This window comes from Notolabrus celidotus, chromosome 24, assembly GCF_009762535.1.
Source record: "Notolabrus celidotus isolate fNotCel1 chromosome 24, fNotCel1.pri, whole genome shotgun sequence".
In the NCBI taxonomy this organism is placed as follows: Eukaryota; Metazoa; Chordata; class Actinopteri; order Labriformes; family Labridae; genus Notolabrus; species Notolabrus celidotus.
In genome coordinates, this window is record NC_048295.1 from 7,034,285 (window position 1) to 7,061,181 (window position 26,897).

Sequence of the window (26,897 nt, forward strand, 5' to 3'; positions counted from 1 at the left end):
CCGGTCACATCATCTGTCTGTGGTTTCTCCTGTATGTATAAAGTACATTTAGGACCGCTGTGATGGGACCAGGTGTGAGAATGTTACAGCAGGAACACGCTGCATAAAGAGGCGCAGTAATGAGCCTTAATTACAGCTTTGCTCTCACACAGTCATGCAGGGTGTTTGTTACAGAGGGGATTCCTGCTTTATAGGCGTATGACTTGAGTTCCTCTTTTCTCTCTCTGCAGACATCGATGAGTGCGCGGAGAACCTGAGCTCCTGCGGTGCTCACGCTCAGTGCGTGAACCTGCCTGGTAGCCATCGCTGTCAGTGCCAGGGCGGCTACGAGTTCGGCTTCGACGGCCGGACCTGCGTTGGTGAGTGAAACCACTGAAGACTCTATTAGGGCTCTGAATGGTGGATGCAGTAACAAACTGTGTTCAGAGTAAGTCAGGAAATGGCGATGGCCGGGAGTCGAACCAGCAACGTTATCTCAAGATGCTTTTACAAACAGAGCAGGTCTAGACCGTACTCTATGTTATATTATTAACAAAGACCCAACATCAAGACAGGATAAGATCTAATCCCATCTTACAGACAGGACTCAGTCACTTTGCAGCATTTAGCAAGTTACAGTGGCAAGGACAAACTTCCTTTAACAGGCAGAAACCTCCAGCAGGACCAGACTCGTGTTAGACACACATCTGCTGAGACAGAGTTGGGGTTGGAAAGAGGGGTGGCGCTTAAACTGCTAGGTTCATGGCACTCAAAGTCATGTCTATTTTAAATGAGTTGAGAGTGTGCTGATGCAACGGATCAATTGTCAGTAACACGTGTTCTCGGTCGTGTTTTCAAGGGTGTAGTTCTCCGTGTTCCCAAAAAATCGAGCTGAGTATTTTGGAAGACGTCCACATATTTGTCCCAGCACAGTCCTGACATTTCTTCCACAACAGTAACGCACAGCTGCAAAAGCGAGGAAACGCAGCAAGAGAGGGAGGATGGGTGGCAAATGTGAGAACAGGGGTGGGAAGGAGAGGACTAATGGGGGAGAGGGAAGAAGGAGAGGGTGAGATTAAACAGCAGAGAGGGGGTGAAAGTGAAAGACAAATGGAGCAATGACACAGTGTGTGTTTTCGCTTTGGAATGTGTGGAGGAGAGAGGTCCTGCCGGTGTGTGTTTGTGTGTGTGTGTCCTGCTTTCACCCATCAGTATGAACTTTTGATGAACCTCCTTTAAACCCTCCTTACCTCCCTCCTTTACAGATAATGTCATTTTGAACATAAGGCCTTTAAATGATCCAAAACCACAAATCAAACACCGATTAGATAAAACCGACCTGAGTGATTTCCGACCTTTCTTCGTGAACAGAACAAATTTCCACTTTCCAGATTGTGCGTTCTCTTTCTCCCTCTGCGGTTGTTTATTTTTCCGCTCCCTTTGTTTGCAGATATAGATGAATGCAGCTCCTCTCCGTGTCACATCAATGCCAGATGTATCAACGGGCTGGGTTCCTTCCAGTGTCAGTGCCGGCCAGGATTTTATGGCGATGGTTTCTATTGTTCTCCGCAGGAAGGTCAGAGGAATTTCTGCGCCAGTCATGCATGCTTGTTGAGCTATTTTGTGGTTGTAGCCGTCATTACCATATATTATAATATTTAGTAAAAATTGAGTATTTGTAACTCCACTTTTTCACTTTCTCTTGTATATTCTGAACCCTCACAATGAGGGGCAGTGACTTCTGCTGTAGTTTTATACAGAAAAACAGCCTGTATGGAGGGCAAAAGCAGGCTTGATGACATCCAGGCTCCCATCATTCCAACAACCTGTTCCAGATCAAATAATTCAACCCGAGTGCAAAATCTGGTCAATGCTATCGCTAAAGTCAACCAGTGTTAAGATTTCCTGACTTCCAAGAATGATTCCAAAAATGTTATGACTAGCTGTAACTCCTACCACTACTATGAAGATGTGGAAAACTAACCCAGTGTTTTGATTTGTTTACAGGACAGACAGGTCGTCCAAAGACCCAGTGTGAGCAGCACAGAGACAGCCTGCAGAGCGGAGAACCAGGAAGTCAACCAAGCCTTGGCGCCTTCATCCCGCAGTGCGACTCTGACGGACAGTACCGATCCCTGCAGGTGAGCACTGAGCACAGTGAATGATTGAGTGACTGGAGAATTGTCATATATAATGAAAGGGTTTCTAAACTGACTCTTCACAGTGTCACGGCTCCACTGGACATTGTTGGTGTGTGGATATCAGAGGGCAGGAGAGAGCGGAAACCAGGACTCCACCTGGGACAGCAACAAAGGACTGTGACAAACCAGGTGAGGGGAGCACCCACTGAGGCTTTCTTTTCTTTTAAAAAGCCTCAACTAATCAATAACACCTTACTTTCATTCAACTATCTTTCTAGATGAGCCAGAGCGTCCCAAAACTCACTGTGAGCACCACAGAGACGGCGTCCAGACCACCAGTCCAGAGGGTTATCCTATCGTTGGAGCTTTTGTACCTCTGTGCGACACTAACGGACGCTACGTTCCTTTGCAGGTTTGTCTCAGATCAAGTGTTTAAAAGGACTTCCACCAATAGACGAACACCAAAGATCAGACTTATGTTCTTGTTATTCCTGTTCTTGTAGTGTCATGGTTCCACTGGACATTGTTGGTGTGTGGACAGAAACGGACAGGAGAGATCGGGAACCAGGACACCACCTGGTACAACACCGACAGACTGCGACAAACCAGGTGGGGGATTCATATAAACCACATTCACTTACCTCCATAAAGTGAGGACACCTGTAAGAGAAGGAGAAAAGAGGATACCCTTACTTGTAGTCCTTAGTAGAGGTCAAGTTCCATAAAAACTCCAAACTCAACTTGTCAAATTGGTAATGCAGACTCCCTGTTAATTCTTTAGTGTCCCAACCCAAGCTGAGATAATCCTAATGACATCACAGTGACATCACTGATGTCTCTGAGTCAAGAAAGCTCCTCCAGAGACAAAGACGACATTATACGGCAGCTCTTTCATAGGCTCAGTCGGATTAACCACAACCTGTAAACATGTTGTGTAAAATGGGTGGAATGCCCCTTTAAAAGCCAATGAGGCAATTACGGGCTGATCCTATTATGTGTAAGAGTTAACTGCAGAATGTTATGTTAGCCGCTGAAGCAGGTTGACTTGCTTTTAATGGGGTCTGAACTTTGATCCTACAAAAGGCTCAAAAATGCAGATGACACCATTCTAAGTCTTAACTCCAGCAAGGCAGGGGAGGTGGTGTTCATTCATTCTGATTCTGATTCTGATTCTGATACCTTTCCATTCCCCAGATGAGCCAGAGCGTCCCAAAACCCACTGCGAGCACCACCGAGACAGCGTCCAGACCACCAGTCCAGAGGGGTACCCTATCATTGGAGCCTACGTACCCCAGTGTGACGCTAACGGAGAGTACAGATCATCACAGGTCAGTGCTTGTATTCCCTTTCTCCATGAAGCATTATTTTCATATCACCATAATTCTGAGACTAACACTGCTATTGTTATCTTAGTGCCATGGTTCCAGCGGGCATTGTTGGTGCGTGGACAGAACAGGACAGGAGCGAACAGGAACCAGGACACCTCCCGGTACACCACCGAGAGACTGTGACAGACCAGGTGAGGTTTGATGTGGCAGCCTGTGAACCCTGCGCTCAGGCGTGAGGCCGCTGTTGTGACTGTGCAGGCACGCCAAATTCAATCTGACAGAGAGGAAACTCCCAGGTCCCAGCACCGAGCCAAGCACCCTTTTTGCTGGAGAGCACTTAAGGTCTTAAAGGGATAGTTCCCAATTTAAAGTCAGCCTATTTGCTCTGTTCCTGTGGGCTGGAGTACAAGAGAGGAGAAGAAAAGATGTACTCAAGAAAGCATGTTTTTTGCATGTTTAAGGGTTTATTTCTCAATGTCCATACATATAAGCTCTATAATTTTTTCCCCAGATGAGCCAGAGCGTCCTAAAACTCACTGCGAGCACCACAGAGACAGCGTTCAGACCACCAGCCCAGAGGGCTATCCTATCATTGGAGCTTACGTACCTCAGTGTGACGCCAGTGGACTGTACACGCCACTGCAGGTTAGCATCTTATCACTAACCGGCTTACATAAAGATTTGATATTGCACTTTTAAATGCATGATATTAACTTGACTTTGTGTCTTTTCAGTGTCATGGCTCCTCTGGACATTGCTGGTGTGTAGACAGAAACGGACAGGAGAGAGATGGAACCAGGACATCACCCGGTGCACCACCAACAGACTGTGACAAACCAGGTAAACATGAAAAAGACATGCATGACGAGATAATATCTCTCTGTTAAACATCCCTCGGGTGCTTGGAGCTGTTTTCAGATGTGCGGCGGTACAAGCATCAGCAGGTGTATTATGTCATGGCTCTTCCAAGGCTGCCTCGCAAAAACATTGACCCGTGAACCTCCTAATTCCTCAGCTCAATGACAAGTCAAACAGACGGCACGTTTACGTGAGTGTGTGTCTAACCTTGTAAGTGGTGCTCTATTAAGGTCAATGGGTCATAGCCTTGGAATGCCTGGAAAAACAGGTGACATCACTGCAAGGCTGTGTGTGGTGAGGAGCTTTACAGGAACGACAGCAGGGTGAAACAGTAACAAGAAGCTGGAAAAGATGTGAAATGTTTCATACTTTTATCTATAAAAAACAACTGCTGGCATTTCTTATAGGTAGAAAAAAAATGGTGGAACTACAAAATGAGTGGAATTTATGACCTCAGAGCCTTTTTACTGAGCTGTCAGAGAGCAAATAAACATTTCCTCTGTCCTCCTTTTAACTTGTGCCCCCCAGAGGTTTGTTTATGAGTCTTTATACAAAACATCCATTCAGTGCATCCTCAAATAGCAGTTAATAGGATCAAATACTTAATGTTATGATACAGTTGTGTTGTGTTAATGAACTTTATATACTGAACTCTATCCGCCTGTCACACTCTTGTTTCTTCATGTCAATGTCATTTTTTCTCTTCTAGATGAACCACAGCGTCCACAAACTCACTGTGAGCACCACAGAGACAGCGTCCAGACCACCAGCCCAGAAGGATATCCGCTATTTGGAGCTTATGCCCCTCAGTGTGATGCTAACGGACAGTACATACAACTGCAGGTAGATATTCTTAAACAGACTTATTATTACAGTGTTTTGTTATTAACTTGAGCAACTTTGATAGAATTTTAGATCAATTCTAACATTTTTCACTGTTGCTCCAGTGTTACAGCTCGACTGGGGAATGCTGGTGTGTGGACAGTACAGGAGAAGAGAGAGTAGGAACCAGGACCTCAGCTGGATCACAACCACCAGACTGTGACAAACCAGGTGAGGAGAAAGATCCTGCTTCAAATAGAGTGTCATATCAAAGACCATGTCATCTGAATATAGTTTAAGTGTCATGCTTGTTCATATGATTATTCGTGTACTTTATGTAGAAGAACCACAGCGTCCCAAAACTCACTGTGAGCACCACAGAGACAGCGTCCAGACCACCAGTCCTGAGGGATACCCTCTGTATGGAGCTTACGCACCTCAGTGTGATACTAACGGACAGTACACGCCGTTACAGGTAGACACTTTTTTTATTACATTTCTCTTTGATTTTGAGTCATTCAAAAAACAATCTGAAAGGTGATACCTGAATTCTTGTACTTTCTGGTTCCAGTGTCACAGCTCGACTGGGCACTGTTGGTGCGTGGACAGTACTGGGCAGGAGAGAGCAGGAACCAGGACCTCAGCTGGAGCACAACCACCAGACTGCAACAGACCAGGTCAGCCAAGAGTTCATGCATCCAAGCAAAAATATCCATATTTCACGATATCCTAACCAGTGAAAACTCCCTACAGGAGCTTTAAAGTATCACTAAAGTATCTCTGACTGTGCTGCCTTCTCGCTCTCTCACTCCCACTCTAAACGTACACAAAGAGGCTGTTCTATAAATTCAGCCCTCGCTATAAATTCCATTTATGACCATCCAAACATCTGAAGTGGCCACTTCTTGGTAGGATGAGCTGCGGGCTGTTGCCGGGCGACCAAACCAAAACATGACTGGCTGGCTGACCATCTGAGTGACAAAACAGTGTTACACCCTACTGCCTACTGATGCACAAGATACTTGAACACATAGATTAATGTTTGCTGTGCCTCTTTTAGAAGTTTGAATCTGAATGTTGAACTTTGTTTTGTTGTGACTGAGCCTCGTGTTTATTTTCACTTAAACATCAGAGGCTTATTCTGGGATTTCACAGTCATCATTCATAGTGAGGGAATCAAAAGTGAACAAAGTTGTGATCTGATGCATTATTTGTGTGGAACTGAACTTTTCAACTTTAATTTTGTGGACAAACATTAAAAAAAAAACACAAGCGATTATGTAAAGGGATCAGGTGCTTATGCAAACTAGAGTCCTGACAATTATGCAAAACTTGAAACCCTAATGTCTTCCAAATAATACGTTTACACCCCTGATTGAAAAGAATCAGTCAAGTTAGCTTAAAACTCCTTACAGTAGCTTTAAAATTAGCCCTAATTTGCAAATACCTAAAAAAAAACATGACTTCTAAGCTGTGTAAGTCAAAGATTTGCTCATTCTGAACAGTGTGTGTTGAAGTCATGAATCAAATTTACAACAGTTTTAGCCGTTGGCTTGATTTAGGCATCAAACACCCACATCAAACTCCTAAATCTGAGTGCTAGTTAAAGTCGGTCTGTATTTATCCATACCCACATAATTGATACAGCTCATTGCCAGAGCCTGAGGATTGAAATATCATTCATTCAGCGGACAATCCACGAGCTGATGATCTCTGGGAAGGACATTAGAGACACAGAGAGCCCGCTAAACTTAGTCCGCCATTTAGCTGAAGAGTAAATAAAGGGAAAACCAAATGATTCATAAGCCACTAAAATAAATCCTCCTGGAAAGTTCTTCCAGGACATCCGATTAATTGTTGTGTTAGTCTTCGGCTCCCTGATCTCCCCCTAAAGATCTGCTCTCTTCTCACACTCCGTTCATATGCTCCTCTGAGCTCCCCTCTTAGTTTTGAAGCAGTCCAAATTCACAGACCAGTAGAGAGAGAGGCCTGAATAAACATTAGAGGAAGCCTAAAGTGGTTTCGGGTGTAGTTTTAGAGCTCTCCCATAAAGTGACTTATTAAAGGGGTTTTACAAGGTAAACAGTATTGACAAAAGCAAGATGTGTGTGAGCCTCTTTAAACATGGGGCCTTCCCACACCATTAATCAAGCACCTCTACTATGGCTCTAAGATAAACTGGAGCTAGAAAAACCTTGTTCGAACAGTTTTGGGTGTTTGATTCATGTCCCCTGATAGAAAGCCGGGTGGTCCCTCCCTTCTGTAGAGTGGAGGATGCTGCGTCCATGATTTCCAAAAAGAGTGTCAAATTTTGATTCGTCAGACCACTTTGTCCATCTGAGTCCATCATTTGTGCAGCAATTAACTGTGTTCAGACAGTAGTTTTTAGATGTGATTTTGAGCCCATGCTGTGAGTTCCACTACAGAGTAATGTCTGTTTTTAATGCAGTGCCTCTTTAAACATTGGGCCTTTCCACACCATTAACAAGCACCCTGACTATCGGGCAAGAAAACCTTGTTGTAACAGTTTTGGTTGTGTTTGATTCTTGTCCCCCTCAGTCCCCGTGGCTCCGACCCAGCATCCTGAGAGTGTGTGTGAGCGATGGAGGGCCAGTTTGATCGCGCACTACGGTGGAAAACCAGAGGCACAGCAATATGTGCCTCAGTGCGAGGCAGACGGGCAATTCAAGTATAGAAAGCAATCACAAAATTAAAGTTATCCAAATGTTTTTTTTAAAAACACATTACCTAAAAAGGTGATTCTTTCCTCAGTCCTGTCCAGTGTTACGGAGAGACCACTTACTGCTGGTGTGTGGACCAAGATGGACGTGAGGTTCCTGGTACCCGATCACATGATCCAGTCAAACCTGCATGTAAGCATCTTCATGTGCTAAACAACTGATGTTGATAAGTTTGCTGCCAATCACAGCTCTAACTTCTCATCAAAATCTGTCTCCCAGGCCTTCCCTCAGTGGCCCCGCCCACTGTGCGCCCATTGCCCCGCCCAGATGTGACCCCTCCCCCAAATGCTGACGTCAGCCTGCTGTACGCTCAGGGGCAGAAAATAGGAGTGCTGCCTCTCAACGGGACCAGGCTAGACCCAAGCCGGTCCAAAACACTGCTAACTCTACATGTAAGAGATGAATGGATCCAAATGTGCCATGGTTTCTACTACAGAGTCATGTCTGTTTTTAAAGCAGCACCACCCCAGAGCTCTAACTCTTAGGGGAGTTGTATCAAATATGACATTCAGGACTTGATTGGAACAATAAGAAAAGGAGTATACCATGACATTTCAATGCTCATGTGTGTGTTTGCAGGGCTCTATAGTTGTTGGTATCGCTCATGACTGCAAAGAGAACCGAGTCTACTGGACGGATTTGTCTGCAAGAACGATCAACAGAGCTTCGTTGGCGCATGGAGCCGAGCCGGAGATCCTCATTAACACAAGTAAGAAGACACACTCTCCTTCCTTCGTTTCTACTGAAGTGGAGCAATCTTGAAACCTTCTATGTGTTCTCCTTGCTCTGTGCAGACCTGGTGAGTCCAGAAGGTTTAGCCGTGGATGTCAAACGCAGGTTGATGTTCTGGGTCGACTCAAACCCCGACATGATCGAGACCGCAAACCTGGATGGCAGCGGGAGGCGGACGCTGTTCGACTCTGACTTGGTCAACCCCAGAGCCATCATCGTGGTCTCCTCTACCGGGTAAACAGCCCCTCTTTCAGTATTAAAGAAGTGCACTTTGTCTAACCCTCCGAGCCTTGAGGAAGACTTTAGCCCAGATTTGCAAACACGCAAGAAACAAACAAACACCTACGCACGCTCCTCACGATCCAGTGTCACATCCTGGAGGAGCTCCACTGGAGCAGAATGTGATACTCTCCATCACAAGAGGCCCCAGATGGCTTTCGGCCCATTAGCGCAAGCATGAAATCAACAACATTCAAAGCCCTCACACAAACTATGAGTCAACACGGCCTGTTTCTACTTCATTAGTACAGTGTGGGTCGTGTTTACAGGCAGCGTGGGGAGAGGCTGTGACCTTAACGTGACCTCATCAGTGTGAGACGATGATACCCGTTCTTTATATTCAGTAATGAAAGTTTGATAAGCTTGTTTTATAAGTAGTGTTTTCTTTGACAGCGTACTGAGCCGAGAAAACAGCGCAAGATTTACTGATGCTATTAATCCAACACACACACACACACTCACACACTCCAAACATCATTTCACTCTCCAGGAATCACATCTGCTTTTCATCATCGCAACTAATCACATAATCAACAGGTATGCATGTGTGTATGTGCAGGGCTGTGTGTGTCTGCGTGTGTGTGTGTGTGTATTTATGTATTTAATACAAGCGATTAAACACAGCAGCACTAACCCGACCATGTGTGTGTTCACATTATTAGTTTGACAGCTTATTTTCTGATTCAGGGCCAAGTGTGTGTGTGTGTGTATGACAGAGAGAGGAGCATGTGTGTGTAGCTTGTCAAAAAGCCAAGTCCTAAAGGTAATGACTGCATGTGCTCTGATTTCTGAGCCTTCACATGTTGCCCTGAACCACACACACACACACGCACGCACACACATACATGTTCCAAAAGAACGGACACACGTTTAAACGTCTCGAATACAAACATCTGCGAGCCGACGTGATCATAAATTGACAAGCGCACATATCACAAACACATGGTGTGTGTGTGTGTCTGTAGGACCTGATTGCTCATGTGGTGTGTGTTACCTGTCGGTCCCAGTGGACCGCCCACATGTGCACCATCATGAGAGGCACAAGGCATCAGATGTAGACCACACACACTCTGCAGGAGGCTTGTCAAATGTCCTAAGATAACAACACTCAATTTGATTCATGTCGACAACATGTGTGAAAAATTAGTTAATCAAAAGTAGGAAAACATGTTTATTTGTGTTCATATTTTCTGGTTTCACACACACAAGAAGCTGAGGGTCAAAGGTCAAACACTGCTCAAAGTAACCTGACCGTCACCTCATCAGTATGAGACATCTGCTCCCTTGTGAGCTGTCCTCTTGTCGCCATATATTAGCCAGATCCCAGCTCTCATACCAAAACAAGTCCACATGAAAGCAACATAGTAACCCGTCTCTCCTGTGTTGTCTCGTTTCAGGACTCTCTATTGGACGGATTGGAACCGGGAGGCTCCAAAGATCGAGTGTTCGTCCGTGGACGGTCAGAACCGCAGAGTGGTGGTGTCGGAAGGGATCGGTTTGCCCAACGCTCTCACGTATGACTTGTCATCAGGACAGATCTGCTGGGCTGATGCAGGTAAACACACTCTGGACTACTCAGATGCAGATGACATGGCACTCCAATAAATGAGTGTGGGAATAGTGATGTACTCAATCTGTTTGTTTTTTTGTTCTGTTCTTCAGGTACAAAGCGTTTAGAGTGTGTGTCCCCAGACGGTTCAGGTCGAAGAGTGATCCACCCCAGCGTCAACTACCCGTTCAGCATGGTCTACTACAGGAACCACTTCTACTACACTGACTGGAGGAGGTAGCCATCTTTATTATTCGCCCCTACGACACTCTGGTGTTTGTTTCCTTTATTTTCTAACCACCTTCCAACGCTCATCTCGCAGGGACGGAGTGATCGCAGTGAGCAAAGACAGCAGCCAGTTCACTGACGAATACCTGCCGGATCAGCGCTCTCACCTGTACGGCATCGCCATCGCAACCAGCCAGTGTCTATGAGGTGAGCTATGACACAAACACATTTAAACACACATAAATGTACTCACTCAAACTCACACACAAGCTGCAGCAGACAGTGAGCTCACTGGTTTGTCTGCAGTGATGTCACCACATCAGTCATCTCCTACCAGATGTCGCCTTCACCATGAAGGCAGCATTGACACAAATACACAAACACACAAGACACAGTTTCCCTACCTACAGAAGAGGGGAATGCTGCATTTAAGTCCAATAGAAAAAAATGCTGCATTCAAGTCCAATAAAAAAAGTCCATATCACCAGATCAGATGCATTCAGGGACATTTATAAGTGTTAACATCTGTCCTTGTTATGTCCTAATTGAGAGTGATATCACATTGTCAACAGGAAGAGGTGAAAACATAGACTTTTAAATATGCCAGGTTTGATTAGATTTCCAATAGAAGTTCTTCATATTGGAAAATACAAATGTTTGAGGTCATGTGAACACAACCTTTATTGTATGGAGAAACTCAATTGCGTGTTACATCACCATGCACGAAGAAAACAGTCTTCACACAGCTGGATTACACTCTCTACTCAAGATCTATACCTTTAAATGTGTGTATATGTGTGATCACTTCACACACACCCCTGAAACAGACTCAAGGTTACACACAGCTGTTTGCGACCCCTCTACCTGTATTTTGTGTTGGTGTGTGTCATGTTTGATGTGTTGATGTCTGCAGAATGCTTTCAAAGACTCCTTGAAAAGTACAAAGTAGGCCTCTAAACACAGGATAATCCTTAAAGTGGCACCTCGGCGGAGCTGCACACATCTGCACAGAGCGTCAAATCTGCTCCTGATAGAAGAGTCCGACTGTCAGAGCGCTCTGAAAATAGCTGGAACGAGAGTGTGGAGCTGTAAATGTCACCTCTGCGCGCCTTCTAACCCTCTCTAGAAACCTCAGACGGAATAACTCCCGCCACTTCAAAGATGTGGATGTGTAGTGTAATTCAGCCCATGATGACGGCTCTGAAACACACTCGTTAAGGGTTTGAGAGCTGCTTGTCAGAAGCTTAAAAGCTGTTATTGTTGAATACATTGGACACACACACTGACACATGCTCTTTACGCAGATCATTCTCAGTCGCCGCAAGTGGTAAAGTGCAGGGCTTTGTCTGGGATGTTTGTTCTGTCATTAGGGCCACTGCGGCACTTAAGCTCTCATCCTGTCACATTAGGAGTCACACAGGAAGAGAAAATCAGTCCTTTAATGCTTCATTTCCTCTCACAGCTATAAAAAGAAGGTTCGACTTCTACTTCAAATTCAACAAGTTGTAAAAAAAACATGCCTTTTTGTCCTCTTCACGTCTGATTTTCTGTCTCAGGGAGCCATTAACGACGGACTGGCAGCCAGAGTCCTTGGTGCTAAATCTCACGGGGGGATCCCGAACAAAGAGGGCAGGACCACCTGAAAAAGCGCTCTCTCCAGTACCCCCCCTAAAAGAGGGATACTCAGCAGGAAGCAAGATGGCTTCCTATCGCTAGATCGACCGTCAGAGCAAATCTACAACCCCTCCACTCACCCTGAACCTGACCCCGTTATCACACCTTAAAGATATAACCCCAAATTAATTTTTTGTAAATTTGTTTTATACCTCATTTTTAGTTTTTTTTTTTTTTTCTACTGTATTTTTGTACGTGAGTTGTTTTTTGTTTTTTCTATCAATTAAAGCTACAGGAGATCCGATTTGTAAAATGTATGTGAGTGTAGGTTTTTCTGTTCTTTTTAAAGCCAAAGAAGAATCACATGAAGAGATTTTCAACGTGTTCGAGCCAAAGTTCTGTCGGGAAGCCGAGCATCCGTTTCCTCTCTGGTCTGCTGTTCCACAGCGGCGTTCAGTTTCCGTGATGAGGAGAGTTAGACGTGAAGATTTCTACAACTCTCATGTTTCCCCTACTGTTCAGTCTTAATGCTAAGCTAAGCTAAATCTTTGCTTATTTTGCTTACGTAGACAACAGGTCTGTCCTATTTGTTTACTTGCTGAGAGTTAGATGTGAAGATTACCACTCGATTGTATGTTGTATAATAAGCTAGCTAGACAGTAGTTAGCTTACTAGCATAAAGTGAAGAAAGCTAGCTTTGCCAGATAACCAACAAACAAATTATGTTTATTGTTAGAGTTTCAATTAAAACAGAAAGTTTCTCAGCTATTTCTCGGCAGGTATTCATGCTAGCTGTTTCTCCCTTACTGTAGTGTTAATGCTATGCTAAGCTAAGTGTTCCTCTGTAACATCACCCGACCTCACCCGTATATTTTGTACGTTAAAGTAAACACAAGATTCAAATGTTTCGATTTAAGGGAATTCTCAGGTATATTTTGGGGATAGCTAGGCTAGCTGTTTTCCGTTTTGTTTAGTCTTCATGCTAAGCTATGCTAATCACTAGCTTTCTTTTTTTTTTTCAAATTTAGAATTAAATTAGATTCATATACATCTGTCTTCTTTGTTCACTTGCTAAGAGTTAAACATGGAATTAGCTGTTATGTCTGGGCGCGACTGATACATCTAGAGCTAGCTATTTCTTGGAGGTCAGCCTTTTACTCTGTTTTATGCTAGGTTAAGCTAACTCCTGGCTTTAGCTTAATATTTAGGATACAACACATGACAGTGGTATTTGTCTTCTCATCTAATGTTAAGCAAGGAAGCTAAATGTATTTACCAAAACTGTCAAACTTTGACCAGCTATAATTTGACTGATGGGAAATGAAATTACCCACCCAATGAAATGTCACATTCTTCTTCTATGCCAAATATTTTTGCTACATCTACTCTTCAAATCTTTCTCTTTTTATAAGATGTGATATTTATAACAATAAAATGTGATTTGGTACTTGACGGACTCGTAGGTGTTGTGTTACTCACGAAGAAGCACAGGAGACGCACTCTGTTCAGCTGTATTTATGTTTCCCACACAGCATCAATGTAAACCGTTTCAAAATAAAGCTTTAATTCATCAACAAAAAAACACCTGTAAAACTGAAAACACAAATGATAACCGTTAGTTTGAAGATGTTCTCTAGGTGTGGCTGATGAGAGGTGATCGGGAGGTTCAACGGATGTCTCTTAAAACAGACTTTTATTGTGAAAATGACATCATCAGTGTCAACTATTTCATCTAACACTTGACTCAAAATATCAAATTGCAACAGTCTGATCTCAGGCACCAAACGGAAAAAATGCTCGTTTATGTCCAACTCAAAAAGAAGAAAGTCTTTTCCTCCCAAAATCAAATTAAAACTCCTCCATTCTGTCCCATCTTCCTTCCTCCGCCTCTCTTCATCCTCACTCTCATCTGCCCACCTTGCCCAGTCTGTGGTCTGTCTTTGGGTCGGCGATGATGGCCTGAACAGCAACGATGGCCTCGTTGATTTTAGTCTGGAGCTCCCTCAGCTCCTCCACGTGCAGCAGGCGCAGGATCTGAGCCGCCTCGTTCAGAGTCGCATCTGAAAGGAAATGTATTTATATGTATGTGACAGCATGATCATGTGTGTGAACTTTAACCTGCTCTTTCTCACCTCCAGTGTCAAATCCCAAGATGTGTTTGTCCAAAGCTACTGGGACACCCTGAGAACCAGAGGACATTTACAAGGATGTGTTACTGAGACATCACTTGAGGGAGACAAATATAGAAAAAGGGGAATAAAATCAAGACTAAGAAAGAGTAATGATTCTCATGAGAGCATCTTCAGTTTACCTCTCTGTTCTGGTTTGCTTTAGTGATGGCTTCTGGAGAAAGTCTCTCCTGGATCAGAATCCGAATGGCCTGAGAGGACGACATGCAAACAGAAAATGTATTCAACACTTAAGAAGATAAGCGTCTCCATTGCTGACAGATACGCCCCGTCTCCCACCTTGAGCATAACCAGGTAGTCGTCATGCCTCTGTATCTTCAGAATGTTTGCCAGAGCTGTGACTCCTGCTTTGAATTCTGGAGAGTCGCCTGCAAAACACAAACACGTGAGTTTCTCATCTTTAATGGGAACACAAATAGGCGACGGGATGCTCCAACGTGAAGTGCGAGGACGGGTCGGGGAGCAGGGATGCGTTTCTGCTTACTGTCAAGGTTGATAAGGGGGTCCACGGCTTTGTTGCTGTTGCTGGCTGCCAGCGGCTCACACTTCTTGTACTTCTCAACTGAGGAGACACACAACACACACCAAGTTCTACTTAGTTGTCTCAGGTTTTGAACACTTCTGGCGACTTAGCGACTTAAAGCTGCTTTTCCACCAAAAATACCCAGAACTTTAATTCCCCTTTAGTCCCAAGGGATACTTTTCAAAGTATTATAAGTCCTTCAAGTCTATAGATGTGGCATTTACATGTTTACATGTTCTTGGCTGCAAGTCCCACCCCAAAGTCCCTGTACTCCTAACTAAGCAGGAACCTGATTGTGTTTGATTAGAAAGATATTCTTGGACTTATTACACACTGGTCCTTAATGAAAGTTCCTGTGGTGGATACGCTGCTTTAGGTTGCACTGTTCCTTGTGTAATGTCTCCATCTGCTGGTTGTTAGAATTGCATGTAAGGGAGATCACAGCATATTGCACACATTTAAAGACACTTATATTGGTCAATGTTACACAGTGTTGCATACATATCCTGGTACATATTCTCACCATTGTCTCCATATTCGTATCTTACAGCCAGGCCCAGTAACCAGTCCAAAGCCTCCTGCCTCTCCTGTACTGGAAACGGACAGTTCACATCCTGCAGGTACTGCACACAGAGAGGAAACACTCAAACACACCAAACAAAGTCATCACACTCAGGTCTGAGTTTATAGGCTCCTGGTCCTGATACCTTCTCGTAAGCTTGGGGCCACTCTGAGCTCGGGATGTTCCTCAGGTTTCCTCGGTCCTCTATCTTGTAGTGTCGGATCTTCTGGTCCTCCAGCCACACGATGCAGTTCCTGAACTGTGTTTCATCTGAGTGGAGATAAAGACAGAGATAAACACCTTATATATAGTGTGACGTAGTATAAATAAATGGCACAATACCAGCCCTGCTACGTCATCACGTCACTTATAATGAACGTCAACAGACAAACTTTGTTTGTGTTGTGTTGTAGCTGTGTTGTAGTATGAAACTGCCTGCAAGTAAAATGTAAGCACTTTAAATGTGTGTTGACCTTTAAGATAGTTCAATAGTAATAGATAGTTTACAATTAAACACTGGGCAGAAACTAAAAATTAGCTACGCCGATTAAAAGTGGGCAATATTAAGTCACTGTTCTAAAAATATTTCTTGAATTTGTACCAATATGTAGTTTTTGTCAGTCAGAACCAAATAAAAGCACTCATTTTAAAGTTAACTTTGGCACTACGTTGTCTTCAGGCAGTGACAGGACCCCTCAAACCTACAGCTACATACACGTTAGCCGGCTCCACGTTCACACATAATCACACCTCGTCACTCCGCAGCGACGTCACCCTCACCTTTGCAGTCAAACTCAGCGGGGTTGTGATAATCTAAGGCTGTCAGTTTTCTCCGGAACATCTCGACGTGCGTTTAGTGTTGGAATAATTGCTGTATTAGGTCAACAGTTAGCTGGCTTGGTGGTGTTTTCTGCTAGCTGTCGGCGAATGGCACTACGCATGCGCAGCTGTTATGACTTCCTGTTATGACTTTCAAAATAAAAATATATTTCGGGGTTAATTTACATGGTATACAGAAGGTTTTACTACACCAGCTCACAGTAAAATATAATATAAATGAGAAATACTTTATTTATCCCAGGGGGAAAATTCAGTCATTAAAGTTGCTCCTATATATAATAATTAAGAATATTAAATAATGTTAATAGAATCAGTAATTAATAAGATATGAATACAAATACAATGAAAATAATAACAAAAGTATGTACAGAAGACAGAATAATAAATATATACATTTTTAAAACATTATAATGTTATTTGTGTTTACTGAATTTAAAATTTCTATAGCTTTTAGCACAATTTAACAAATTTTAATGTTAGAAATCAGTTTAAGATTTTATGGATATTTCAAACACCCATACATTCCCCTTTTTGCATTAGTAGTTCCAGCAAGTTAATTCCTAAAATATTACTTAGAATATAAATGTGTCACCAAAGACTGACAGATCATGACCTCTCTAATATGAGTTTTTAATTTAAAATTTGTTCTTCTTGCATGTGCAATACAATTTTTCTACTCATCTTCTCATTTCTGTACATTGTTTTATACCTTTGTGTATATAAGTTATGCTTATTTTTACTTCTTTATTTGTAATTGCTAATAACTATTTAACAATTGCTATATATGCTGTTGTTTGCTTTATACTGTTTTGCACTTTGTCTACTTTGCTGCTGTAACACTTAAATATTATCTTATGTCACACAGAAAAGAGCAGAAGCATTGGATAAAAATCACAACTTTATTTGAAGTCACAGATTACAAAATGAGGCAAAAACCATCAGAGATGATGCAATGAACAAAAAAAAAAAGAAAAGTATGTTGATGTGTGTAGGTTTATGTGTTCATGCTAACATGTGTGATTCAGCGTGTGTGTGCGTGTGTGTGTGTGTGTGTGTGTTCAGAACGGCCTCATGCGTGCACCAAGAGGCGGGGCTCTGTTAGGCGGTGTAATAGCTATATCCAGGTAGTCTCCAATCTGGAAACGCTGCGACTGCAGCGTCATTGAATCATCTGTGCCCTTCCTGCCGGATATAGTGTTCCCGATATCCTTCAACCTGAAATGATAAGAACAGGAAGTGTTAGATGAATGAAGCCACTCTGTATTTATGCAAGTATTGCTGTAGTGTAGCTCCAACCTGTAGACTTTCCCTCGAGGGTCTGGGTACACGATGGAGAAGCCGAAGTGGGTCCCCTTTTTCCTGGCTTCTGGATACACTTCCTTCACCAGGCTAGTTAGCTCCTTCAGGGTAGCATCCATCCTGAAAAAACCCACAAGTAATCCATCACTATAACTCAACTCAAATTCAAAACAACAACAACAAAAACAGACTGAATGAATAATCACCATGTGTATATCTGCAGTTCACTGGAGGGAACATTGCCACGGGCAAATTCGTCAGGCCGGTGGTGTCGACCACAGTTGGTGGTGAAGACTCGCAGGAGGAGGGGGCAGGTCTGCAAAACAAGAGGTAAACACACTGTTAGCAAGACGGTAACACAGAACATGAAAGAACACTAACTTTCGAATCATACCTCCTAAAAATCTATTTTAAAGACTTATTTGGACTTGGTTTGTCACAATAGTTTGATATGAAGGTGGGCATGTAATCTGAAATGCACAAGAGCAGTTAGTATTCACTGCCCTCTAGTGGTCACTCCAAAGAACTACAACTTTTTACTCAGAGTATCAAAAACTATTTTATTTATTTCTTAGTGTTTTTTAAACTGCATTTGTAAAAAATTAACTGCTTGTAGCCTGTCGTCAAACATATTTAAGCTAACTCTCCATCTTGTCATGCGCATGGAAATAAGGTAAGTGTTAACAACACCTGTGAACAACCTGAAACTCCCACAATGCAACACCTGAGAGTCACAAACGCACCACTGACTTATTTGTTTATTTAATGCGTTTTATTTAGGGAGGAAAACTCTAACATGAAGACAGAGGAACTACTAAGGTAAGATGAATTCATAGCATTGTTTGTAGTTTGATACACACCGAGTATTTCTCACACAGCTATAGCTTTACATGCATTTATTTTACCAGCTTTGAGAAGTTAAACTGTGCTTTGCATCATTGTTATTGTCCCATGTGTATGCTGGGTGAATGCAACATCAAATTCTGCTTTTCAAGTGTGAAATGAAGCAACATGGAGCATCCGTTGATTGAATTATGCCTGATTAGCAAGCCCACAAAAGAGGCGACACTGCAGTTTCTTTAGATAAACTCTAAATGGGAAGGTAAAGGGATAAACCGAAGTCTTTTTTTAAGGAGAATCACTTAGTGCCTCCGCTCTGTAACGATGGGGAGCTAGCTATAGCTCGTGCTAACGCCGTGTTCATATAAACACTGTAATCTGAATCCTCGCGCTCTACCTTCTCTCTGTCGATCGGTTTCTCCGGCTCCTTCTTGATTTCCTCCTGAGTGACTCGAGATTCAAGAGCCATGCTTATTAATTCAAAGGTTTATTGAGAACTTCTGTGCAGCGACTTTTTATGCACCGTGCTTTGAGTTTATCTCGTAGCTTCAGTAACGGAGGGGAGTGACGCTACTTCCGGTTCCGGTTTCCTGCGTTTCAGCAACAAGTGGAGCCCTCTATCGCCCCCTGCTGTTCCGGAGTGGAGTTGTTCATATAATTTGAACATGGAGGGATTTTAAAGCTGCTAAAAACTTATGTTTTAATTATTAAAGAAAGGTTGTTCAATGGGTTTTTGGTCTGTTTTTTTTTAAATGGATCGTTATTTGACAAAATTTAACTTTAAAAAATACTTTTTGTTTGTTTACCTGTACAATTCTGCCCTGTTTGTGTGGATATCTATAGAGAGGGACACAAACAATAGCATAATATAACAAACAAGGTATTATGTGAATGTATGTGATTGTGTATCAAATATAAAAACAATATTTTCTTCATATGATTTCGTCTCATGTTATACATCTCACATGATGTCATATTATACAGAAGAGGACTGGGGCCACTGGGGGAAAAATTGAAATCTCAGATTAAGAAAATAGAATAAATCACTTAGAATTAAAACAACATAATCTCAGAATGAATCCATTTTTTATTCTTATTTCATATCTTATTTTATTTTATTTTAAAGACTTAAGTGCATTTAAATGTTAATTTTTCTCATGTCATGTGATTCTCGTCCAGGCCTTTTGGACCTTTTATGCAGTACTTGCCTGATCCTGGATCAGTCAGCCAAGTCCACCTCCAGACCTGCTATTCAGTCACATTCTGCTCTCCCCCTCACTCATTACAGTGTGTGTGTGTGTTTGTGTGTGTACAGTCAGGGTAACATATGTGTGAGTGTGGTACAGTGTGTGTGTGTGTGTGTGTGTGTGTGTGTGTGTGTGTGTGTGTGTGTGTGTGTGTGTGTGTGTGTGTGTGTGTGTGTGTGTGTGTGTGTGTGTGTGTGTGTATGCTGACACTGGCCCCCTCTGTTCTCCTGCCGGCTGGCTGATCAGGAGCTACTCTAACAATCAGCTCTGTTTTACCTCTCTCAGTCTCTCTCTCTTCCTCCCATCCTTTCTTCTTCTTCAGTTTTTTTTTGTCTGTTTCTTTCTGTCCTGACTGACAGACACAACAGTGGCTCTTTGAGTCGAGCCTGACACAGATATCCATTCATTGATATTCATAAGGAGTAAGAGTCGCTGCTATTCGCCTAATGACTCCATTACAATAACTTCCACCTTCTCCTCCTTCTTCTTCTTCTTCCTATTCTCATTGCAGGGTAAAGATGTTTGCAGTGAGAGGAGCTCAGCAGATTACGCGGGATGTCTTCCACTTTGCATGTCAGTATTTTGTGAGTACACTCAGGACGTTGGTTTTGCGCCCACTCTTGAACAAACAGTGGGTAAGGCTCATCGGTCACAGTAATTAGAGGCACACAGAGCCGCTCTGTCCTGCAGCCTCTCTGCTGCCAGGGGACGGTTCGGTTCTGAGAAAGTCACTCTAGACTCTCTACCTGTGTCCTGTTACACCCACAAAGAGATCCCACACACTCAGACAACTTTGATCCTCAACCCTCTGACTTCCACTCTGCATGAACGACCCATACGAACAAGTTAAGGAGGTATCTTATCTTTGGTTTGAGACCTCTGTTTTTTTTATTACATTAGAAACACAGAAAAAAAGAGACAAACATATATATATATGTATATACACACAGATTATACATAACTTACCACATACAATTAAGTAATACGTTTGTTACCCTCACAGGTAATCAAAATTTTGACTCTGTTAACCATTAACAAAGATGCTTAATGTTTGAATTAACATTAACATGTTCTTAAATGTGTTCTTCTGCCATGTGGCGCACTAATGAGAGTTCTTTATCATCAGGAAGTACCAGTATGTGTTTAAATCTCATGTAAATAATTTTGCAGTACAAAAAAAGAACACATCGCAACAAATTTACCATTTGCTATTTTGCATTTTATTTTGAAATCCAAAACAGGAAGTCACCTCATATTGATGCAGGAAGCTTGACACTGGAGGCGCATCTTTTCCTTCACTCAAAGGAGGTAGGAGCTGCAGGTTTGTGTTTTTAACTATGTTTTAAATCCTGATCATTTTTTCCATTTTTATAAAGAGGTTACTGACGTGACAGTGAATAGTTTGTCTGCTTGTTTATTTGTTTTTGTTTGTTTGTTTGTTTACAAGCCGGAAAGGACCATGTGGAATATTTTCCTGCAAACAACCTGACTCTCAAGACACGAGGTAAGAGAAGCTCCTGAAATATTTGATGTAACTTGTAGCGATAAGCTCTTCACACAGGATGACGTTTAGAAAAGTGAACACAATCTTATTAAAATTACTTACTGTTGCTTTAATGACTTCAACTTCTTAGGAAGCAAAAAGAAACGTCACTTACTGAAGTCATCATGTTATAGGTTTCACAGTACTATAAATATCAGCTAATCGATGCTTCTATGAATCTCTGAATGGTGAGGCTAAGTGAGGACTGTAGTAGCGTGGGTGTGTACAGTGTGTTCAGTGTGTTTTTAGTTGAGTGGGCTCGGTTCAGTACAGTCCACAGTGGGCACAGAAGTTCATTAGTTCACATGAATCTTGGCGCTGCTCCCTCTGTCCTCCTCCTCCTCTCCGTTTCATTCCTTCTCATCCTCTTCTTCTGTCAAACTTCCCTTTTGTTTCACCGCCGCTGTACCGCTGCTTTCATCTGCTGCCACTGCCTCTTCTCAAAGTCTGACTGTCTGTCTGTGTGTGTGCCAGATCTGTAACTCAAATAAACCATAAAGAAATCTAGCAACCTAATCTTATTGTGTCTCTCTCTGCAGGATGTCTTGGCCCGCTCTGTACACGCAGTTAGTCGGGGCTAACCGTCACTCCACCAGCTTGGGTAAAATCTGGCTCTCGGTGCTCTTTATTTTCCGGGTCATGGTGCTGGTTGTTGCTGCTGAGAGCGTCTGGGGGGACGAGCAGTCTGACTTCACCTGTAACACACTACAGGTAGGGCATCCAGTCAGGTTACATCACAAGCTGAACATCTTCTGAAAGGCATTTTCAGGAACGTAAACAATAACTCCTCTGTACTTGAGCTCAAAGTTTCTCACACGACAGAATTTCTGGCACTAAAAGTAAATTCATGTCTTTAAAAAAAACCCACTACAGTTCAGACTTTTTTGGACTTGGGGGGCCAACTGGGGCACTGATTTATAAAGGGGTGGTCATATTCTCATTATAATGTTTTGTGTTTTTAACGACAGGAAAACAGTTTGAGTTTGAATAACAATGCACAAAAGTTTGTGACGTTTCTCACAACAATCAAAAAGTTTGTAAACACAGGTAGACAGAGAATAAGAAGGAAGTAGTACAAGCATATTCCAAAGGAGGAAGACTCACTAGTTCCACACGGGGATTTGAAACACACCTCAGGTGTTTTTTTTTCCAGCCTGGTTGTGAAAACGTCTGCTACGACCAGTTCTTCCCCGTCTCCCACATCCGTCTGTGGTGTCTTCAGCTGCTCTTCGTCTCCACACCGACGCTCTTGGTTGCGATGTACGTGGCCTACAGGAACCATAAAGACAAGAAGAGGCTGCTACAGGTGTGTCTGATGTTTAACGTGTGTTTCATGAAGTCTCTGTTTCAAGTTGTCTCATAATATGATGTGATTTTATGTCGTGGTGTCTGACAGGGCTCTGCCAGAGCTGGATTTCTTGGTAACAAAAGCCAGGAGGATGAGTTAGAGACTCTGAAGAGGCGACGACTCCCAATAGCTGGCGCCCTCTGGTGGACATATGCCTTCAGCCTCGTCTTCAGGCTTCTATTTGAAGGAGGCTTTATGTAAGAGGCTTCTATTACTCTGTACACCGCTATAAAACTACTTCTACACAACCCCACAGTGTCACCCGTCTGCTTCCTCCTCCAGGTACGCCTTGTACGTCGTATATGATGGTTTCCACATGCCGAGGCTGGTGCAGTGTGACCAGTGGCCGTGTCCTAACCTGGTGGACTGTTTCATCTCCCGTCCCACTGAGAAAACCATCTTCACCGTCTTCATGGCCACCGCCTCCTCCATCTGCATGGTCCTAAACATGGCCGAGCTGGCCTATATAGTTGCCAAAGCTGTCACTAGGTAGAGGTATTACTCAGTCAGACAGTCAGGTGATTAATCAGCTGCTGCATTTATTCTTTATCCCATAATTTGGCGTTGTACTTGAGTCTTCATTTTTAGTTCTAACCCTTCAAAGAGCTAGAGCAGAAACATCAAACAAACATCATGTATCCCCTCTTCTTTCTCCAGGCGTCTGAGTGCTCAGAAAAGGAGGAAATCCTGCAGGAAATCCAGCCGAGAGAAGACGCAGAACAAGACAAACCAGAAGTTACTCGTATCAACCTGACAGAGCAGCAACAAGATGGATGTTAAAGACAGACTTTGGGGAGACTTGAAAACACTTTAAAGCTGCATATTTACAAGTGGTTCACATGTGAATATAAATGTGTAAATACAACTGAGCATTTTCTGTGATACCTGCTGGAAGGGGTGGAGAGGATGGAATCAGTGTCAACAACTTAAAACTGTATTATATTCTAATATAGCAGAAATGTGTCAATGATAAATGATAAGAAAATAGCATAAGAAAGGGAAAGAAATGTTAACTAGCAGCTATTCAAATACATTCAAGTTAATGGATTCACTGGATTTAACTCCATCAATAAAGACTCATCTTATGCTTCAGTTCTGAGCTCTACTCTGATCTCTGGTGCCCTCTGGTGGTGATGACGACAACTTGCAACAAGTCTGTGAGTCCTCTCTACACTCCTCCGGGACTGACACCGACACCAAACTTAGCTGACCAATAAGCAGGGGTGTGTCCAGAAATTTGGGACTGGGGTGGCCCTAGCTCAGAGGGGGGGACAAAGCGGTTTGCACGCATTTGAATAGCATACTTTTTCTATCTTAACTAGTTGTATCTATTTGGAGTAGCATGCATCCTGTGGATTTACTGATAAAATGTTAACAGTCCTTCTGAAGCTTATTGTATGGATGGTTCAGCTAGTTATGTTTCCTCTTGCTGTTCCAGTTTATTTTCACAACACAGCTCAATACATTGATTTGACTGTAAGTCCCACCTCCATTTTTGGCAGATAACCAGTCATAGTTTTGGGGTGGCCATTAAGATTTAGGGACCCCTTGGAAACACCCCTGTGTATTTCAAGCTGCCTTGTTTAAGTAGGGGCAGTTGTTTTTCTGAATTATGTCAGTTTGTAGCTTTATGTCAAGGAATTTCCTGCTACATGTCCCCTTAAATATATATATTTTTTATTTTTCTAGTCTTTAAAAGCATCATTTGGAACCTATCCCCTAAAAATTTGAATCATTTCAAATGTGCACTGTAATATATATATATGTCTCTGACATGTCAAGCACATCTTTCTATAGTAAAGCCTTGAGATAAATGTCAGCTTGTAATACAACTGCTTAACCTACTTCACTTTACTCCCACTAACTTGTTTTTGCAAACAAACATAACTTTAATTTTTATAAAAAGGTGAATAAAAAACAACTTTGTATTGACTTAGTAAAAAGTTGCTTTGTGTTTTAAAAGTTCAAAGTAGTTTAAAGCTGTGTTTGTCACTGATAGAGTCCCCCTGTCCCTGCCTCTACATAGACACACGCACGCGCGCATACAATCACATACCTCCCACCACCACCCCCCTCGTGCACCCCATGCACGGGGACACCAATGTGTGACAGTGGCGGATGGCCTTGGCCACGCTGCGCTTCGCCTTCGCAGGACAGGATCCACACGCACCCTTTTTTTTTAGACTAGACTAGCCTCACGTCTTTTCTACTCTCTCTCTCTCTCTCTCTCTCTCTCTCTCTCTCTCTCTCTCTCTCTCTCTCTCTCTCTCCCCTGTAACTCTGTAATTCTCACACAGTGTCCCTCCCTCCCCCCTCCTCTCCCACTAATCTCGCCTACTCTTTGGTTTGGACGCCTCGAGCCCACCCGTGGGAGTAAAAAGAAAGGAAGAAAGAGGGAAGAAGTGAGGGAAGGAGCGCGCTGCCAGGGGGGAGAAGTGTTCCAGAGGAGAGCGGTAAGCAGGTGGATGCTGGAGTGATGGTGTTGGCTGAAGTGGGAGGGAAGAGGAGGGATTATCATCCTTCCACCTGCTGGATTATCAGCACCTCTCACGCTGCGTTCACTTCCCTGTGGGAAAGAAGGCAGACAGGAAGCTATAATATCAGGAATTGATTAAGAATACTTTTATAGAAAAATTGAACTAAATATTTCAAACTCTAAATGTGAAAAGTTGTATAAAGCTACTTTCCTGGTGTTACAGTAACCATTGAAACACTAATGAATCAGTGGACTTTGAATTAGAATGTGTTGCACAATGTTAGAGAGTAAGAAAGCAGTCTGTTCCTCTGAGAGGTGGTGAACAAGTCTGCTGACTTTCTCTTAATATCTTAAAGTGAGAGCAATAAAAAGTTGGTGGATGATATAAACTGATAGTGAAAGAGTATATGGGATTTAATGGACTGATTGCTGATTGGGGCAACCACGTTTAATTGGACTTATCATTTATAATACACGTTAAAGTGGCTGCTTGTAACCAGTGTGTGGCTGAAATGTTCATTTTAACATTTTACATTGCTCCAGGAATATTTCTCATTCTTGTTTTCTTTTATATCAATGAATGTTGATTTTTTTTTTCTGTCCAAAGTTTGGACACTTGGTCACTCTGGTGGACCTCTGGGGCTTGCCCTCCTGCATTAGTATGCACTTTAACAAACATTATGCTGCTTTACCAAATGTTTTTGATACTGATGTCTTGATTCACATTTTGTCCCCTGATCTGATCTCATACTGGTATTTGCAAAGATAATAGAGCTGCTCACCACCAGAGTCACCTGAACAGACTTTTTTGTAACTCATAACACTTGAAGTGTTTTCATGCATTTCTTAAAACTTTATATAAACTGCACATTTTCAGGCGTGCACACATTTGCACAACATCCTCGTGCACTTGATGACCCACACTGAAACAGCCTGACAATATTCTCTCACAAGTTGTAGATACCTGTTGAGTTAACCAGCCTTTTATAATCTGACCGATATATAAAGTTTACGTCTGTGCACTGAACCAAATTCGATTACCTGGATCACAAACAGAACTGCCGCTCATGTGAACATCGGCACCGTCTGCATATCTTACAAAGGTTTTCAGGGTGCAAGCGGCAGGCCAAGAGTTAACTGTTTGGGCTGCTGGAGCACAAAGACCTCTGATCCATCAAAAGCACACTGCCAGCCTGGACAATGTCCATCTAGCAGCTTCTCCATTGTCTGTTGTGACAGATGGTATTTCATCACGTCAACACATCATGTATATGTACACATGCCACTGTTAGTGTATCAGTGGAGTTATAGTAATTGGCCCACTCGTTTTTATGCTAAGAGGATTATTCTCACTTCATTCAGATGTAGTATTTGAAACAGTCACTGTACATGTGCTGTTTGCAGAAGAGATGGACGACATCATTTGTAAAGTTGGATTTTAAAACTTTTAAATTATTGAAGAGGAAATGTAGCAGAACATTGTGATCATGTTGTTTCCATTCTGGTCTGTTTATTTATTTCTAGTGAGAACAAATCAGATCAGGCTTTAGGTTAACTTTTCAAACAGGCTATAAAACAGTTGTTTGCATTGTCGCCTCTGGTATACAGTCATACTGTATGTTAATGTAACTATGAGTCTGTGTATGTGTTTGCTCGTGGGTACATATCAGTCGATCCCAGGCAAACATTTGCCCTCCTCAGCATTCCTGTGATGTGATGAGTCCAGCATTCAACCAGGACAACCTGTTATCCGCTCATT

The 26,897-nt window shown here is 42.7% G+C and overlaps 5 protein-coding genes across 8 annotated transcripts in view; 3 read left to right on the forward strand and 2 right to left on the reverse strand.

Annotated features, from left to right (window-relative positions):
* nid2a (nidogen 2a (osteonidogen)) overlaps positions 1–13,723 on the forward strand; it is a 72,021-nt gene extending 58,298 nt beyond the window's left edge. For 2 of the 4 annotated variants that reach the window (XM_034677933.1, XM_034677934.1), the window contains exons 21-43: positions 231–359; positions 1,430–1,555; positions 1,987–2,120; positions 2,204–2,309; positions 2,399–2,532; positions 2,624–2,729; positions 3,315–3,448; positions 3,534–3,639; positions 3,960–4,093; positions 4,183–4,288; positions 5,016–5,149; positions 5,254–5,359; positions 5,470–5,603; positions 5,700–5,805; positions 7,688–7,817; positions 7,901–8,001; positions 8,089–8,261; positions 8,449–8,578; positions 8,664–8,835; positions 10,278–10,435; positions 10,543–10,666; positions 10,752–10,864; positions 12,214–13,723. In XM_034677933.1, coding sequence (XP_034533824.1) covers positions 231–359; positions 1,430–1,555; positions 1,987–2,120; positions 2,204–2,309; positions 2,399–2,532; positions 2,624–2,729; positions 3,315–3,448; positions 3,534–3,639; positions 3,960–4,093; positions 4,183–4,288; positions 5,016–5,149; positions 5,254–5,359; positions 5,470–5,603; positions 5,700–5,805; positions 7,688–7,817; positions 7,901–8,001; positions 8,089–8,261; positions 8,449–8,578; positions 8,664–8,835; positions 10,278–10,435; positions 10,543–10,666; positions 10,752–10,863 — 2,795 coding nt within the window. In that variant the 3' untranslated portion in view covers position 10,864; positions 12,214–13,723. The remainder of the gene's footprint in view (positions 1–230; positions 360–1,429; positions 1,556–1,986; positions 2,121–2,203; positions 2,310–2,398; positions 2,533–2,623; positions 2,730–3,314; positions 3,449–3,533; positions 3,640–3,959; positions 4,094–4,182; positions 4,289–5,015; positions 5,150–5,253; positions 5,360–5,469; positions 5,604–5,699; positions 5,806–7,687; positions 7,818–7,900; positions 8,002–8,088; positions 8,262–8,448; positions 8,579–8,663; positions 8,836–10,277; positions 10,436–10,542; positions 10,667–10,751; positions 10,865–12,213) is intronic. The other 2 variants (XM_034677935.1, XM_034677936.1) reach the window with 2 other exon arrangements.
* A 48-nt stretch (positions 13,724–13,771) lies between these two features.
* On the reverse strand, positions 13,772–16,502 carry rtraf (RNA transcription, translation and transport factor). The gene is made up of 8 exons (XM_034677952.1): positions 16,326–16,502; positions 15,691–15,815; positions 15,507–15,606; positions 14,945–15,022; positions 14,740–14,828; positions 14,583–14,651; positions 14,404–14,452; positions 13,772–14,331 (listed from the first exon to the last, which is right to left on the reverse strand). The coding sequence occupies exons 1-8, from the start codon at positions 16,384–16,386 to the stop codon at positions 14,177–14,179; spliced, it is 726 nt and encodes a 241-aa protein (XP_034533843.1). The 5' UTR covers positions 16,387–16,502; the 3' UTR covers positions 13,772–14,176.
* Positions 16,503–17,265: 763 nt separating this feature from the next.
* sap18 (Sin3A-associated protein) lies at positions 17,266–19,104 on the reverse strand. Its single transcript, XM_034678040.1, has 4 exons — positions 18,922–19,104; positions 17,891–18,000; positions 17,682–17,804; positions 17,266–17,600 (listed from the first exon to the last, which is right to left on the reverse strand). Exons 1-4 carry the CDS (start codon positions 18,991–18,993, stop codon positions 17,444–17,446), a joined length of 462 nt encoding a protein of 153 aa, XP_034533931.1. The 5' UTR covers positions 18,994–19,104; the 3' UTR covers positions 17,266–17,443.
* A 1,930-nt stretch (positions 19,105–21,034) lies between these two features.
* LOC117808351 (gap junction beta-2 protein-like) lies at positions 21,035–23,754 on the forward strand. The gene is given in 8 exon segments (XM_034678042.1): positions 21,035–21,092; positions 21,219–21,275; positions 21,854–22,025; positions 22,468–22,620; positions 22,711–22,859; positions 22,945–23,151; positions 23,320–23,349; positions 23,351–23,754. Coding segments are annotated over 6 exon segments (825 nt in total). The 5' UTR covers positions 21,035–21,092; positions 21,219–21,275; position 21,854; the 3' UTR covers positions 23,466–23,754.
* The window catches only part of LOC117808345 (gap junction alpha-3 protein-like), a 44,134-nt gene continuing 40,967 nt past the window's right edge, over positions 23,731–26,897 (forward strand). Inside the window, exons 1-2 of the mRNA XM_034678025.1 lie at positions 23,731–23,819; positions 24,960–25,115. The gene's annotated coding sequence lies outside the window, so the exon portion shown is untranslated. The remainder of the gene's footprint in view (positions 23,820–24,959; positions 25,116–26,897) is intronic.